Source organism: Salvelinus alpinus, chromosome 16, assembly GCF_045679555.1.
Source record: "Salvelinus alpinus chromosome 16, SLU_Salpinus.1, whole genome shotgun sequence".
In the NCBI taxonomy this organism is placed as follows: domain Eukaryota; kingdom Metazoa; phylum Chordata; class Actinopteri; order Salmoniformes; family Salmonidae; genus Salvelinus; species Salvelinus alpinus.
Window position 1 is genome coordinate 52,227,936 of NC_092101.1, and position 17,431 is coordinate 52,245,366.

A 17,431-nucleotide genomic window follows, 5' to 3' on the forward strand; every position below is an offset into this window, starting at 1 on the left:
TTATAGCGTTTACCTAATCCATCCATACTGCAGGAGTCGGCTTCTGTCCTCTTAAGTGCAACAATACTCCTTCCAGTAAAATGTATTTCATTTAATCAGTACTCTCATCGGTGACGTTGCCTTTCCTCACAGTGAGATCTACTCTCATCACGGGCCCGTGGCACCATTATGTTATACTCTGGTAACGGACAGTTACGGACAATGTGTACTTTTTGTTGTTGTCATAATCGTCGTATTACATTTATTTGAAGAGGGTATGTAACTTTTATTTTGAAGTGCATATATATAGTGTACCTATTATCAGTTTAAAATTTTGACATGAAAAGGGTCAAATGTGTCATTATTTTACGAGCAGAAAAGCTTAATTTCCAAAAGTTCCAAGTACTTAAACCATTTTGTTTTTGAGTTTGTCGTCACCAGAGATGTGTTGTATTGGTTAGGCCGTAGCCAACGGTTGTCACCAGAGATGTGTTGTATTGGTTAGGCCGTAGCCAACGGTTGTCACCAGAGATGTGTTGTATTGGTTAGGCCGTAGAGCCAACGGTTGTCACCAGAGATGTGTTGTATTGGTTAGGCCGTAGAGCCAACGGTTGTCACCAGAGATGTGTTGTATTGGTTAGGCCGTAGCCAACGGTTGTCACCAGAGATGTGTTGTATTGGTTAGGCCGTAGAGCCAACGGTTGTCACCAGAGATGTGTTGTATTGGTTAGGCCGTAGAGCCAACGGTTGTCACCAGAGATGTGTTGTATTGGTTAGGCCGTAGCCAACGGTCGTCACCAGAGATGTGTTGTATTGGTTAGGCCGTAGAGCCAACGGTTGTCACCAGAGATATGTTGTATTGGTTAGGCCGTAGAGCCAACGGTTGTCACCAGAGATGTGTTGTATTGGTTAGGCCGTAGCCAACGGTCGTCACCAGAGATGTGTTGTATTCATTTTAAAGTGACAATTATGAAAGTTGTGGTCATTTTCATGACAATTGTCACAGTTCTACTGATCAGACAGGGGTGGTTGATGTTTAATGTAGTTTGGTGGTGTTCTCAGATTTTCCCACTTGGTGGCAGCAAAAAGCTGTGACATCTCTTTGGTCTGAAGACTGTCGAAATACAAGAAGGCAAATGTCTGCTCCCTGTAACAGATATATCTCAGAACATGTAAAGATGGTACTGATGGTGTGCTATAAAACTATATTTTATAGTTACATTATATAAAATAAAATAAATGACCGGACACTGACATTGCTTATTCGGATATGTCTTGTTTCTTTTAATTGTTTTATTTTATTTGTGTACAATATTGTCCTGTTAGATAGTATTGTGCTGTTAAAAAAATAAAATTTTATTTGTCACATGCTCCGAATACAACAGGTGTAGTAGACCTTACAGTGAAATACTTACTTACAAGCCCTTTAACCAACAATGCCGTTTTAAAGAAAATAGAGTTAAAAGAAAATATTTACTAAATAAACTAAAGTAAAAAATAACACAATAAAATAACAATAATGAGGCTATATTCAAGTGGTACCTGTACTGAGTCAATGTGCGGCGGTACAGGTTAGTCAAGGTCATTTCTACAGGAGTTGGGGTAAAGTGACTATGCATCGATAAACAGAGAGTAGCAGCAGTGTAAAAGCGGGGGGGGGGGGGTCAATGTAAATAGTCAGGGTAGCCATTTGATTAGCTGTTCAGCAGTTTTATGTCTTGGGTGTAGAAGCTGTCAACGAGGCTTTTGGACCTCGACTTGGCACTCCGGTACCGCTTGCCGTGCGGTAGCAGAGAGAACAGTCTATGACTTGGGTGACTGGAGTCTTTGACAATTTTTTGGGCCTTCTCCTGACACCGTCTAGTATAAAGGTCCTGTATAGCAGGAAGCTTGGCCCCAGTGATGTACTGGACCCTCTGTAGCGCCTTGCGGTCAGATGCCGAGCAGTTGCCATACCAGGCGGTGATGCAACAGGTCAGGAGGCTCTCGATAGTGCAGCTGTTGAGGATCTGAGGACCCAAGCCATATCTTTTCAGTCTCCCGAGGGGGGAAAGGCGTTGTCGTGCTCTCTTCACGACTTTCTTAGATAGTATTGTGCTGTTAGATAGTATTGTGCTGTTAGATAGTATTGTGCTGTTAGATAGTATTGTGCTGTTAGATAGTATTGTGCTGTTAGATGGTCCCGTGTGGCTCAGTTGGTAGAGCATGGCGCTTGCAACGCCAGGGTTGTGGGTTCATTCCCCACGGGGGGACCAGGATGAATATGTATGAACTTTCCAATTTGTAAGTCGCTCTGGATAAGAGCGTCTGCTAAATGACTTAAATGTAAATGTAAATGTAGATAGTATTGTGCTGTTAGACATTTTACTGCACTGCTGGAGCTCGAAACACAACACAAGCATTTCGCTTCACCTGTTCTAACATCTGCTAATCTGTTTATGTAAATAAATAAATAAATAAATAAATTAACCATGTAACAACAAATAAACGTTGATTTGATCAAGGCACATACCAATCCTGATCTCACTGTCGCCTGTAGGCATCATGTGATTGAGGTTCATTAAGCATTTTTCACTTTTCCGTATGAAGCGGTGCTTAAAATGTTTAGATTGACATATAGGATGGAGGGATATGCGCTAGCATGCATGACACGTTCATGAGTGTCTTCACGGATCCCTCGGGCTTAGCTTAGCTTGTCCCGGACTGCAGTATCTCTCCCAATTTTGATACTGATGTTTTAAAGGTGCAATCTGGGCTATTTACAGGTATTTTTGTCTTTTAAAATGAATGATGAGCCTGTTGATTATATAACTGACAAAATAAAGGAAACCCCTGAGTAAACGAGGGATACAAACTATATTGAAAGCAGGTGCTTTCACACAGGTGTAGTTCCTGAGTTAATTAAGCTGTTAACATCCCATCATGCTTAGGGACATGTATAAAAATACCCAGTTGCCCCATTTTTTGGGCTAGAAGAAGGGATCTTCATGACTTTGAAAGAGGGGTCTGAAAGGAGCATAGGGTGTGTGATAGTGATGGTTTTGTCCGTGGGACAGTTGGGTTAAGGGTCATGAAATATTGTGTGGATGAAGGGTGGGTGGCGGGTTGAAGAAAGAAAACAATACTTAATAGAATACTTAACACTTATTTTTCTTAAGGGCTTGGAAGTAAGCATTTCACTGTAAGGACTACACCTGTTGGAAGTAAGCATTTCACTGTAAGGACTACACCTGTTGGAAGTAAGCATTTCACTGTAAGGACTACACCTGTTGGAAGTAAGCATTTCACTGTAAGGTCTACACCTGTTGGAAGTAAGCATTTCACTGTAAGGTCTACACCTGTTGGAAGTAAGCATTTCACTGTAAGGACTACACCTGTTGGAAGTAAGCATTTCACTGTAAGGACTACACCTGTTGGAAGTAAGCATTTCACTGTAAGGACTACACCTGTTGGAAGTAAGCATTTCACTGTAAGGTCTACACCTGTTGGAAGTAAGCATTTCACTGTAAGGTCTACACCTGTTGTATTCGGCGCTTGTCACAAATAAAATTTAGATTTGATTAAAAATAATCCATTAATCTATTATTCTTGTGCAATTTGAGGTTTTTCTTTTGTCAGCGTAAACTTTAGAGCTTAACTTTTAACACGCCAAATAGTCTACACACCAATGGCAAAAAAACGCTTTTGGGATGGTGCAGAAAAAGTTAACGTCGATCCACTGAGACAAAAAGGACAATGATGTCAAAGTTGAATTAAATAAGAGAAAAGCTGTGAAATGGAGAGTTGAACGTAAAGAGAAGGGAGGACCAGAACAGGAATGTTTAGGAAAGATTTGGTTAAGTGGTAAAAAAGAATGATAGCAGTGTTGTCTGTGCTCAGTGTTGTCTGTGCTCAGCGTTGTCTGTGCGTGATTGTGAGGCGCTATACAGTTTCGACAGTCAAAGACGGTGACTTCAAATAGGCCTATGACACGTCAAGGGGACTCTAGCCTTCTGTTCAGATGGGTTGAATGGGAGCTGAAATCTGGACACTGACTGTAGGTCTTTAACCTTTAACCTAGCCTTAATATTAACTCCTGCACAATTACTCCAGCATTTTATTTTTCACCCAAAAAAAAAGTACATTTTGACTCGGGAACAGGAGTTGAGAAATAGTATTTTATTTCTTTCAGCATCTTGAGAACACGTGAATGCGCAGTTAGGGACAGCCTGCAGAGGTGTTGTCATTACAGCCGAACTGAAATATTATCAGAAACATACTGTGTCGTTTTCACAGATTTCTATTTCCTACAACCGGTCAAACATTAGGAAATGTTGTACAGAAAATCTTTGCCATTTATAATTTTTGGGGGGGTTATTGCATTTTATCCCCGGTCCCTAAACTTATTTAATCCGCGAATGAAGGATATATTAGAGAACTTTTACAGATGTCAACTAGATTGAATGAAAGCTTGAATCGATTGCTGACATTATTCTGGTGAGCATGGGTCGATTTAGTCTTCTAGGGAAACAAGTAATGACAGAGAAGCTACATGTAATCTAATTAGAGACAAGATGTCTAACAAATAGCTTAGCAAAATGTCGGAAATTAAGCAGAAACGAATCTAAATTGGGGGGGTGGGGATCCTGCACCCCCTGTCAAAGAATCGTTCTGCCATCTCTGACTGTAGCTTGCCACGCATGTTTTATATTAGCGGGTGCAGGACACGGATTTACACTATCAGATATAGTCAGGTGGTTACGGATGGTTTATTAGCGGTCGCGGGTGAACAAACAGCTGACCCGCGCAACCGTGTGGTCTGTCACCATAACTCAACCCAATTGAACTCTTATGGAATGTTCTGGAGGGGTACCTGAGACCAGCGTTTTCCAACAAAACACCACTAAATGCTGGAATTTCTTGTGGAAGAATGGAGTCGGTATCACGCCAAATAAGAGTTCCCGACTCTTGTAGAATCTATGCCAAGATGCATCGAAGCTGTTCTGACTCGTGGTGCCCCAACACCCTATTAAGACACACTATTTACCTGTATATTAAAATGCTCAACAGCAGTTACCTGTATATTAAAATGCTCAACAGCAGTTACCTGTATATTAAAATGCTCAACAGCAGTTACCTGTATATTAAAATGCTCAACAGCAGTTACCTGTATATTAAAATGCTCAACAGCAGTTACCTGTATATTAAAATGCTCAACAGCAGTTACCTGTATATTAAAATGCTCAACAGCAGTTACCTGTATATTAAAATGCCCAACAGCAGTTACCTGTATATTAAAATGCTCAACAGCAGTTACCTGTATATTAAAATGATCAACAGCAGTTACCTGTATATTAAAATGCCCAACAGCAGTTACCTGTATATTAAAATGCTCAACAGCAGTTACCTGTATATTAAAATGCTCAACAGCAGTTACCTGTATATTAAAATGCTCAACAGCAGTTACCTGTATATTAAAATGCTCAACAGCAGTTACCTGTATATTAAAATGTTTTCTGCTGTTGGACTCAAACCCCAGATTTGAGCTTTATGACTTGCCATGCCCATCTGATTTGTTCAACGCGTCCTCTGTTTTAATATCGCTCTTTGGTTTGAGTCTCGCCTCACTGCTGCAGTCTTCACCAGCGGTTAACCACACGCTCCGAGGTTGACTCCCAAATGGCGCCCTATTCCCTATGTGGTACCTGGTGAAAAGTAGTGCACTACAATAGGGAATAGGGTGCCATTTGGGACTGGGAATAAAGAGGGCTCACAAAGGATTCCTTCTTTACCTGTTAGCCAGCAGCGTCTTGTCTCTACAATATGCTGTATTATAATGTGGTATCTGTCCACTGACATGTTACAATATTCTGTATTATAATGTATCTGTCTCCACTGACGTGTTACAATATTCTGTATTATAATGTATCTGTCTCCACTGACGTGTTACAATATGCTGTATTATAATGTGGTATCTGTCTCCACTGACGTGTTACAATATGCTGTATTATAATGAGGTGTCTGTCTCCACTGACGTGTTACAATATTCTGTATTATAATGTGGTATCTGTCTCCACTGACGTGTTACAATATGCTGTATTATAATGAGGTATCTGTCTCCACTGACGTGTTACAATATGCTGTATTATAATGTGGTGTCTGTCTCCACTGACGTGTTACAATATTCTGTATTATAATGTATCTGTCTCCACTGACGTGTTACAATATGCTGTATTATAATGAGGTGTCTGTCTCCACTGACGTGTTACAATATGCTGTATTATAATGAGGTGTCTGTCTCCACTGACGTGTTACAATATGCTGTATTATAATGAGGTGTCTGTCTCCACTGACGTGTTACAATATGCTGTATTATAATGAGGTGTCTGTCTCCACTGACGTGTTACAATATGCTGTATTATAATGAGGTGTCTGTCTCCACTGACGTGTTACAATATGCTGTATTATAATGAGGTGTCTGTCTCCACTGACGTGTTACAATATTCTGTATTATAATGAGGTGTCTGTCTCCACTGACGTGTTACAATATGCTGTATTATAATGAGGTGTCTGTCTCCACTGACGTGTTACAATATGCTGTATTATAATGAGGTGTCTGTCTCCACTGACGTGTTACAATATTCTGTATTATAATGAGGTGTCTGTCTCCACTGACGTGTTACAATATGCTGTATTATAATGAGGTGTCTGTCTCCACTGACGTGTTACAATATGCTGTATTATAATGTGGTGTCTGTCTCCACTGACGTGTTACAATATGCTGTATTATAATGTGGTGTCTGTCTCCACTGACGTGTTACAATATGCTGTATTATAATGTATCTGTCTCCACTGACGTGTTACAATATGCTGTATTATAATGAGGTGTCTGTCTCCACTGACGTGTTACAATATGCTGTATTATAATGAGGTGTCTGTCTCCACTGACGTGTTACAATATGCTGTATTATAATGTATCTGTCTCCACTGACGTGTTACAATATGCTGTATTATAATGAGGTGTCTGTCTCCACTGACGTGTTACAATATTCTGTATTATAATGTATCTGTCTCCACTGACGTGTTACAATATGCTGTATTATAATGAGGTGTCTGTCTCCACTGACGTGTTACAATATGCTGTATTATAATGAGGTGTCTGTCTCCACTGACGTGTTACAATATGCTGTATTATAATGAGGTGTCTGTCTCCACTGACGTGTTACAATATTCTGTATTATAATGAGGTGTCTGTCTCCACTGACGTGTTACAATATGCTGTATTATAATGTATCTGTCTCCACTGACGTGTTACAATATGCTGTATTATAATGAGGTGTCTGTCTCCACTGACGTGTTACAATATGCTGTATTATAATGAGGTGTCTGTCTCCACTGACGTGTTACAATATTCTGTATTATAATGAGGTGTCTGTCTCCACTGACGTGTTACAATATGCTGTATTATAATGAGGTGTCTGTCTCCACTGACGTGTTACAATATGCTGTATTATAATGAGGTGTCTGTCTCCACTGACGTGTTACAATATGCTGTATTATAATGAGGTGTCTGTCTCCACTGACGTGTTACAATATGCTGTATTATAATGAGGTGTCTGTCTCCACTGACGTGTTACAATATTCTTTATTATAATGTATCTGTCTCCACTGACGTGTTACAATATGCTGTATTATAATGTATCTGTCTCCACTGACGTGTTACAATATGCTGTATTATAATGTGGTGTCTGTCTCCACTGACGTGTTACAATATTCTGTATTATAATGTATCTGTCTCCACTGACGTGTTACAATATTCTGTATTATAATGTGGTGTCTGTCTCCACTGACGTGTTACAATATGCTGTATTATAATGAGGTGTCTGTCTCCACTGACGTGTTCACCGGGGGTACATGTTTCTAGAAAGGGGTTATGTTGACATTGACGCTGTGATAGGGGAGCGTATATGTCGTTATTATGATATGCGAATGTTCATATTTACCAACAGTAGGACAGGCTTTAAACAATAACATATGTCTGTAGCGATGTTATGACAGGGACTGGAGATGAAGAGATCAGCCTGATCTCTGGTCGGTTGTTTGAAAGAAAGTATTTTAAACTACAAAACAAGTGAAGATGTTGATTCAGTTTTAGACATGGCTTTCATAAACCTTTTGAGCCTCGGATAAAAGTCATACTAAGGTTCCTTTTCATATTTTCAAGTTTATTGGAGGGCGCGGTGAAAGAGACAGTAAAGTTAGAGTTTTATTAGAAGGGAGGAGAGTGTGTATTTAGAGGTCTGATTTTAAACTCACACTGACTTGTCCCTCTCTTGCTCGCTTTCTCTCTCTCTCTCCCTCCCCTCCTACCCACCGTCCCTCCCTCCTACCCACCGTCCCTCTCTCCTTCTCTCCCCCACCCACCAAGGCTACCCGTCCCTGCGTATTGAGAAGAACGACCTGAGAAGTGTTAGTCTGCTGGAAGCCAAAGCCAAGGTCAAAGACATCTCCATCTCCAGACTGAGAGTCACTCTACGGGACGTCCTGCACGAAGGTAACACACACACAGAGAGTCACTCTACGGGACGTCCTGCACGAAGGTAACACACACACAGAGAGTCACTCTACGGGACGTCCTGCACGAAGGTAACACACACACAGAGAGTCACTCTACGGGACGTCCTGCACGAAGGTAACACACACACACACACACACACACACACACACACACACACACACACACACACACAGAGAGTCACTCTACGGGACGTCCTGCACGAAGGTAACACACACACAGAGAGTCACTCTACGGGACGTCCTGCACGAAGGTAACACACACACACACACACACAGAGAGTCACTCTACGGGACGTCCTGCACGAAGGTAACACACACACAGAGAGTCACTCTACGGGACGTCCTGCACGAAGGTAACACACACACAGAGAGTCACTCTACGGGACGTCCTGCACGAAGGTAACACACACACAGAGAGTCACTCTACGGGACGTCCTGCACGAAGGTAACACACACACAGAGAGTCACTCTACGGGACGTCCTGCACGAAGGTAACACACACACAGAGAGTCACTCTACGGGACGTCCTGCACGAAGGTAACACACACACAGAGAGTCACTCTACGGGACGTCCTGCACGAAGGTAACACACACACACACACACACAGAGAGTCACTCTACGGGACGTCCTGCACGAAGGTAACACACACACACACACACACAGAGAGTCACTCTACGGGACGTCCTGCACGAAGGTAACACACACACAGAGAGTCACTCTACGGGACGTCCTGCACGAAGGTAACACACACACACACACACAGAGAGAGAGAGTCACTCTACGGGACGTCCTGCACGAAGGTAACACACACACACACAGAGAGAGAGAGTCACTCTACGGGACGTCCTGCACGAAGGTAACACACACACACACAGAGAGAGAGAGTCACTCTACGGGACGTCCTGCACGAAGGTAACACACACACACACACACACAGAGAGTCACTCTACGGGACGTCCTGCACGAAGGTAACACACACAGAGAGTCACTCTACGGGACGTCCTGCACGAAGGTAACACACACACAGAGAGTCACTCTACGGGACGTCCTGCACGAAGGTAACACACACAGAGAGTCACTCTACGGGACGTCCTGCACGAAGGTAACACACACACACACACACACAGAGAGTCACTCTACGGGACGTCCTGCACGAAGGTAACACACACACACACACACACAGAGAGTCACTCTACGGGACGTCCTGCACGAAGGTAACACACACACAGACAGAGAGTCACTCTACGGGACGTCCTGCACGAAGGTAACACACACACAGAGAGTCACTCTACGGGACGTCCTGCACGAAGGTAACACACACACAGACAGAGAGTCACTCTACGGGACGTCCTGCACGAAGGTAACACACACACAGACAGAGAGTCACTCTACGGGACGTCCTGCACGAAGGTAACACACACACACACAGAGAGTCACTCTACGGGACGTCCTGCACGAAGGTAACACACACACAGAGAGTCACTCTACGGGACGTCCTGCACGAAGGTAACACACACACAGAGAGTCACTCTACGGGAAGTCCTGCACGAAGGTAACACACACACAGAGAGTCACTCTACGGGACGTCCTGCACGAAGGTAACACACACACAGAGAGTCACTCTACGGGACGTCCTGCACGAAGGTAACACACACACAGAGAGTCACTCTACGGGACGTCCTGCACGAAGGTAACACACACACTGAGAGGCACTCTACGGGACGTCCTGCACGAAGGTAACACACACACAGAGAGTCACTCTACGGGACGTCCTGCACGAAGGTAACACACACACACACACACACAGAGAGTCACTCTACGGGACGTCCTGCACGAAGGTAACACACACACACACACACACAGAGAGTCACTCTACGGGACGTCCTGCACGAAGGTAACACACACACACACACACACACACACAGAGAGTCACTCTACGGGACGTCCTGCACGAAGGTAACACACACACACACACAGAGAGTCACTCTACGGGACGTCCTGCACGAAGGTAACACACACACACACAGAGAGAGAGTATTGCACCAGCGACTGTAACAGTTCGCAACCCCCCCCCCCCCCCCAGAATTCCCCTCCCAGAATTCCAGAGCTGATTGGCACTGAAGTCTGAATATAGCCTGAATTGTGGTTATTGGATTAAACTGCATTAAACCATCACAACACAAGTATCCTGACTGACAGCTATAGCATACACAGTCCCAGGACACACACTGCGCTGTGACGTGACCCAACGTGCCCGGTTCATCAGTTGTTCACTTCTGGGGAGTTTTCTTCTGACCTTCTGCAATTATCTCATGTTGTGAAACCAAAAGAACACGGAACACAACGTCCAACTCCGTTTCCTACTAAGCCCAGTCCTTATAAGGTGTTTGAGACATCTGTGTAAACGTCCCAAATTCCACTCTATTCGCTGACACCCCTCGGGGCCCTTGTTTAAAAGAAGGGCACTATGTAGAGAATAATAGGGTTTGTGAAGTACACAGACGAACACATTGATTTAATGTCTGATGGATGAATGTTATTGCGTTACCTGGTTGTGAAACTAAAGATGGTACAGAACACACGGTCCAATGACCAGCTCTCACTTACAACTGACACTAACCAAGGTGTGACATCCTGACCAAAACATTTCTTTCATAACTCTGCACAATTAAACAACATGGTCGTTCGTCAGTGTGTAGGTGTGAGACGACGAGGTCGTTCGTCAGTGTGTAGGTGTGAGACGACGAGGTCGTTCGTCAGTGTGTAGGTGTGAGACGACGAGGTCGTTCGTCAGTGTGTAGTTGTGAGACGACGCGGTCGTTCGTCAGTGTGTAGGTGTGAGACGACGAGGTCGTTCGTCAGTGTGTAGGTGTGAGACGACGAGGTCGTTCGTCAGTGTGTAGTTGTGAGACGACGCGGTCGTTCGTCAGTGTGTAGTTGTGAGACGACGCGGTCGTTCGTCAGTGTGTAGTTGTGAGACGACGCGGTCGTTCGTCAGTGTGTAGTTGTGAGACGACGAGGTCGTTCGTCAGTGTGTAGTTGTGAGACGACGAGGTCGTTCGTCAGTGTGTAGTTGTGAGACGACGCGGTCGTTCGTCAGTGTGTAGTTGTGAGACGACGCGGTCGTTCGTCAGTGTGTAGTTGTGAGACGACGAGGTCGTTCGTCAGTGTGTAGGTGTGAGACGACGCGGTCGTTTGTCAGTGTGTAGTTGTGAGACGACGAGGTCGTTCGTCAGTGTGTAGTTGTGAGACGACGAGGTCGTTCGTCAGTGTGTAGGTGTGAGACGACGCGGTCGTTCGTCAGTGTGTAGGTGTGAGACGACGAGGTCGTTCGTCAGTGTGTAGGTGTGAGACGACGAGGTCGTTCGTCAGTGTGTAGTTGAGACGACGCGGTCGTTCGTCAGTGTGTAGTTGTGAGACGACGCGGTCGTTCGTCAGTGTGTAGTTGTGAGACGACGAGGTCGTTCGTCAGTGTGTAGTTGTGAGACGACGCGGTCGTTCGTCAGTGTGTAGTTGTGAGACGACGCGGTCGTTCGTCAGTGTGTAGGTGTGAGACGACGAGGTCGTTCGTCAGTGTGTAGTTGAGACGACGCGTTCGTCAGTGTGTAGTTGTGAGACGACGCGGTCGTTCGTCAGTGTGTAGTTGTGAGACGACGAGGTCGTTCGTCAGTGTGTAGTTGTGAGACGACGAGGTCGTTCGTCAGTGTGTAGGTGTGAGACGACGCGGTCGTTCGTCAGTGTGTAGTTGTGAGGCGACGCGGTCGTTCGTCAGTGTGTAGTTGTGAGACGACGCGGTCGTTCGTCAGTGTGTAGTTGTGAGACGACGCGGTCGTTCGTCAGTGTGTAGGTGTGAGGCGACGAGGTCGTTCGTCAGTGTGTAGTTGTGAGACGACGAGGTCGTTCGTCAGTGTGTAGGTGTGAGACGACGAGGTCGTTCGTCAGTGTGTAGTTGAGACGACGCGGTCGTTCGTCAGTGTGTAGTTGTGAGACGACGCGGTCGTTCGTCAGTGTGTAGTTGTGAGACGACGAGGTCGTTCGTCAGTGTGTAGTTGTGAGACGACGAGGTCGTTCGTCAGTGTGTAGTTGTGAGACGACGAGGTCGTTCGTCAGTGTGTAGTTGTGAGACGACGAGGTCGTTCGTCAGTGTGTAGTTGTGAGACGAAGCGGTCGTTCGTCAGTGTGGTCGTTCGTCAGTGTGTAGGTGTGAGACGACGCTGTCGTTCGTCAGTGTGTAGTTGTGAGACGACGAGGTCGTTCGTCAGTGTGTAGTTGTGAGACGACGAGGTCGTTCGTCAATGTGTAGTTGTGAGACGACGCTGTCGTTCGTCAGTGTGTAGTTGTTAGACGACGAGGTCGTTCGTCAGTGTGTAGTTGTGAGACGACGCTGTCGTTCGTCAGTGTGTAGTTGTGAGACGACGAGGTTGTTCGTCAGTGTGTAGGTGTGAGACGACGAGGTCGTTCGTCAGTGTGTAGTTGTGAGACGACGAGGTCGTTCGTCAGTGTGTAGGTGTGAGACGACGTGGTCGTTCGTCAGTGTGTAGGTGTGAGACGACGAGGTCGTTCGTCAGTGTGTAGGTGTGAGACGACGCGGTCGTTTGTCAGTGTGTAGTTGTGAGACGACGAGGTCGTTCGTCAGTGTGTAGTTGTGAGACGACGCGGTCGTTCGTCAGTGTGTAGGTGTGAGACGACGAGGTCGTTCGTCAGTGTGTAGTTGTGAGACGAAGCGGTCGTTCGTCAGTGTGTAGGTGTGAGACGACGAGGTCGTTCGTCAGTGTGTAGTTGTGAGACGACGAGGTCGTTCGTCAGTGTGTAGGTGTGAGACGACGAGGTCGTTCGTCAGTGTGTAGGTGTGAGACGACGCTGTCGTTCGTCAGTGTGTAGTTGTGAGACGACGAGGTCGTTCGTAAGTGTGTAGTTGTGAGACGACGAGGTCGTTCGTCAATGTGTAGTTGTGAGACGACGCTGTTGTTCGTCAGTGTGTAGTTGTTAGACGACGAGGTCGTTCGTCAGTGTGTAGTTGTGAGACGACGCTGTCGTTCGTCAGTGTGTAGTTGTGAGACGACGAGGTCGTTCGTCAGTGTGTAGTTGTGAGACGACGAGGTCGTTCGTCAGTGTGTAGGTGTGAGACGACGCGGTCGTTCGTCAGTGTGTAGGTGTGAGACGACGAGGTCGTTCGTCAGTGTGTAGTTGTGAGACGACGAGGTCGTTCGTCAGTGTGTAGTTGTGAGACGACGAGGTCGTTCGTCAGTGTGTAGGTGTGAGACGACGCGGTCGTTCGTCAGTGTGTAGGTGTGAGACGACGAGGTCGTTCGTCAGTGTGTAGTTGTGAGACGACGAGGTCGTTCGTCAGTGTGTAGTTGTGAGACGACGCGGTCGTTCGTCAGTGTGTAGTTGTGAGACGACGAGGTCGTTCGTCAGTGTGTAGTTGTGAGACGACGAGGTCGTTCGTCAGTGTGTAGTTGTGAGACGAAGCGGTCGTTCGTCAGTGTGTAGTTGTGAGACGACGAGGTCGTTCGTCAGTGTGTAGGTGTGAGACGACGAGGTCGTTCGTCAGTGTGTAGGTGTGAGACGACGAGGTCGTTCGTCAGTGTGTAGGTGTGAGACGACGCTGTCGTTCGTCAGTGTGTAGTTGTGAGACGACGAGGTCGTTCGTCAGTGTGTAGTTGTGAGACGACGAGGTCGTTCGTCAATGTGTAGTTGTGAGACGACGCTGTCGTTCGTCAGTGTGTAGTTGTTAGACGACGAGGTCGTTCGTCAGTGTGTAGTTGTGAGACGACGCTGTCGTTCGTCAGTGTGTAGTTGTGAGACGACGAGGTCGTTCGTCAGTGTGTAGTTGTGAGACGACGAGGTCGTTCGTCAGTGTGTAGTTGTGAGACGACGCTGTCGTTTGTCAGTGTGTAGTTGTGAGACGACGCTGTCGTTCGTCAGTGTGTAGTTGTGAGACGACGAGTTCGTTCGTCAGTGTGTAGTTGTGAGACGACGAGGTCGTTCGTCAGTGTGTAGTTGTGAGACGACGAGGTCGTTCGTCAGTGTGTAGGTGTGAGACGACGAGGTCGTTCGTCAGTGTGTAGGTGTGAGACGACGCGGTCGTTCGTCAGTGTGTAGGTGTGAGACGACGAGGTCGTTCGTCAGTGTGTAGTTGTGAGACGACGAGGTCGTTCGTCAGTGTGTAGTTGAGACGACGCGGTCGTTCGTCAGTGTGTAGTTGTGAGACGACGCGGTCGTTCGTCAGTGTGTAGTTGTGAGACGACGAGGTCGTTCGTCAGTGTGTAGTTGTGAGACGACGAGGTCGTTCGTCAGTGTGTAGTTGTGAGACGACGAGGTCGTTCGTCAGTGTGTAGTTGTGAGACGACGAGGTCGTTCGTCAGTGTGTAGTTGTGAGACGACGAGGTCGTTCGTCAGTGTGTAGTTGTGAGACGACGAGGTCGTTCGTCAGTGTGTAGTTGTGAGACGACGCGGTCGTTCGTCAGTGTGTAGGTGTGAGACGACGAGGTCGTTCGTCAGTGTGTAGTTGTGAGACGAAGCGGTCGTTCGTCAGTGTGTAGGTGTGAGACGACGAGGTCGTTCGTCAGTGTGTAGTTGTGAGACGACGAGGTCGTTCGTCAGTGTGTAGGTGTGAGACGACGAGGTCGTTCGTCAGTGTGTAGGTGTGAGACGACGCTGTCGTTCGTCAGTGTGTAGTTGTGAGACGACGAGGTCGTTCGTAAGTGTGTAGTTGTGAGACGACGAGGTCGTTCGTCAATGTGTAGTTGTGAGACGACGCTGTTGTTCGTCAGTGTGTAGTTGTTAGACGACGAGGTCGTTCGTCAGTGTGTAGTTGTGAGACGACGCTGTCGTTCGTCAGTGTGTAGTTGTGAGACGACGAGGTCGTTCGTCAGTGTGTAGTTGTGAGACGACGAGGTCGTTCGTCAGTGTGTAGTTGTGAGACGACGAGGTCGTTCGTCAGTGTGTAGGTGTGAGACGACGCGGTCGTTTGTCAGTGTGTAGTTGTGAGACGACGAGGTCGTTCGTCAGTGTGTAGTTGTGAGACGACGAGGTCGTTCGTCAGTGTGTAGGTGTGAGACGACGCGGTCGTTCGTCAGTGTGTAGGTGTGAGACGACGAGGTCGTTCGTCAGTGTGTAGGTGTGAGACGACGAGGTCGTTCGTCAGTGTGTAGTTGAGACGACGCGGTCGTTCGTCAGTGTGTAGTTGTGAGACGACGCGGTCGTTCGTCAGTGTGTAGTTGTGAGACGACGAGGTCGTTCGTCAGTGTGTAGTTGTGAGACGACGCGGTCGTTCGTCAGTGTGTAGTTGTGAGACGACGCGGTCGTTCGTCAGTGTGTAGGTGTGAGACGACGAGGTCGTTCGTCAGTGTGTAGTTGAGACGACGCGTTCGTCAGTGTGTAGTTGTGAGACGACGCGGTCGTTCGTCAGTGTGTAGTTGTGAGACGACGAGGTCGTTCGTCAGTGTGTAGTTGTGAGACGACGAGGTCGTTCGTCAGTGTGTAGGTGTGAGACGACGCGGTCGTTCGTCAGTGTGTAGTTGTGAGGCGACGCGGTCGTTCGTCAGTGTGTAGTTGTGAGACGACGCGGTCGTTCGTCAGTGTGTAGTTGTGAGACGACGCGGTCGTTCGTCAGTGTGTAGGTGTGAGGCGACGAGGTCGTTCGTCAGTGTGTAGTTGTGAGACGACGAGGTCGTTCGTCAGTGTGTAGGTGTGAGACGACGAGGTCGTTCGTCAGTGTGTAGTTGAGACGACGCGGTCGTTCGTCAGTGTGTAGTTGTGAGACGACGCGGTCGTTCGTCAGTGTGTAGTTGTGAGACGACGAGGTCGTTCGTCAGTGTGTAGTTGTGAGACGACGAGGTCGTTCGTCAGTGTGTAGTTGTGAGACGACGAGGTCGTTCGTCAGTGTGTAGTTGTGAGACGACGAGGTCGTTCGTCAGTGTGTAGTTGTGAGACGAAGCGGTCGTTCGTCAGTGTGGTCGTTCGTCAGTGTGTAGGTGTGAGACGACGCTGTCGTTCGTCAGTGTGTAGTTGTGAGACGACGAGGTCGTTCGTCAGTGTGTAGTTGTGAGACGACGAGGTCGTTCGTCAATGTGTAGTTGTGAGACGACGCTGTCGTTCGTCAGTGTGTAGTTGTTAGACGACGAGGTCGTTCGTCAGTGTGTAGTTGTGAGACGACGCTGTCGTTCGTCAGTGTGTAGTTGTGAGACGACGAGGTTGTTCGTCAGTGTGTAGGTGTGAGACGACGAGGTCGTTCGTCAGTGTGTAGTTGTGAGACGACGAGGTCGTTCGTCAGTGTGTAGGTGTGAGACGACGTGGTCGTTCGTCAGTGTGTAGGTGTGAGACGACGAGGTCGTTCGTCAGTGTGTAGGTGTGAGACGACGCGGTCGTTTGTCAGTGTGTAGTTGTGAGACGACGAGGTCGTTCGTCAGTGTGTAGTTGTGAGACGACGCGGTCGTTCGTCAGTGTGTAGGTGTGAGACGACGAGGTCGTTCGTCAGTGTGTAGTTGTGAGACGAAGCGGTCGTTCGTCAGTGTGTAGGTGTGAGACGACGAGGTCGTTCGTCAGTGTGTAGTTGTGAGACGACGAGGTCGTTCGTCAGTGTGTAGGTGTGAGACGACGAGGTCGTTCGTCAGTGTGTAGGTGTGAGACGACGCTGTCGTTCGTCAGTGTGTAGTTGTGAGACGACGAGGTCGTTCGTAAGTGTGTAGTTGTGAGACGACGAGGTCGTTCGTCAATGTGTAGTTGTGAGACGACGCTGTTGTTCGTCAGTGTGTAGTTGTTAGACGACGAGGTCGTTCGTCAGTGTGTAGTTGTGAGACGACGCTGTCGTTCGTCAGTGTGTAGTTGTGAGACGACGAGGTCGTTCGTCAGTGTGTAGTTGTGAGACGACGAGGTCGTTCGTCAGTGTGT

The 17,431-nt window shown here is 47.1% G+C and overlaps 1 protein-coding gene across 4 annotated transcripts in view; it reads left to right on the forward strand.

The window, feature by feature from the left end:
* Positions 1 to 17,431, forward strand: part of LOC139541666 (tyrosine-protein kinase RYK-like) — a 133,725-nt gene that overhangs the window by 65,657 nt on the left and 50,637 nt on the right. For all 4 annotated transcript variants that reach the window (XM_071346581.1, XM_071346583.1, XM_071346582.1 and 1 more), the window contains one exon: positions 8,387 to 8,512. In XM_071346581.1, the coding sequence (XP_071202682.1) occupies positions 8,387 to 8,512 (126 nt within the window). The remainder of the gene's footprint in view (positions 1 to 8,386; positions 8,513 to 17,431) is intronic.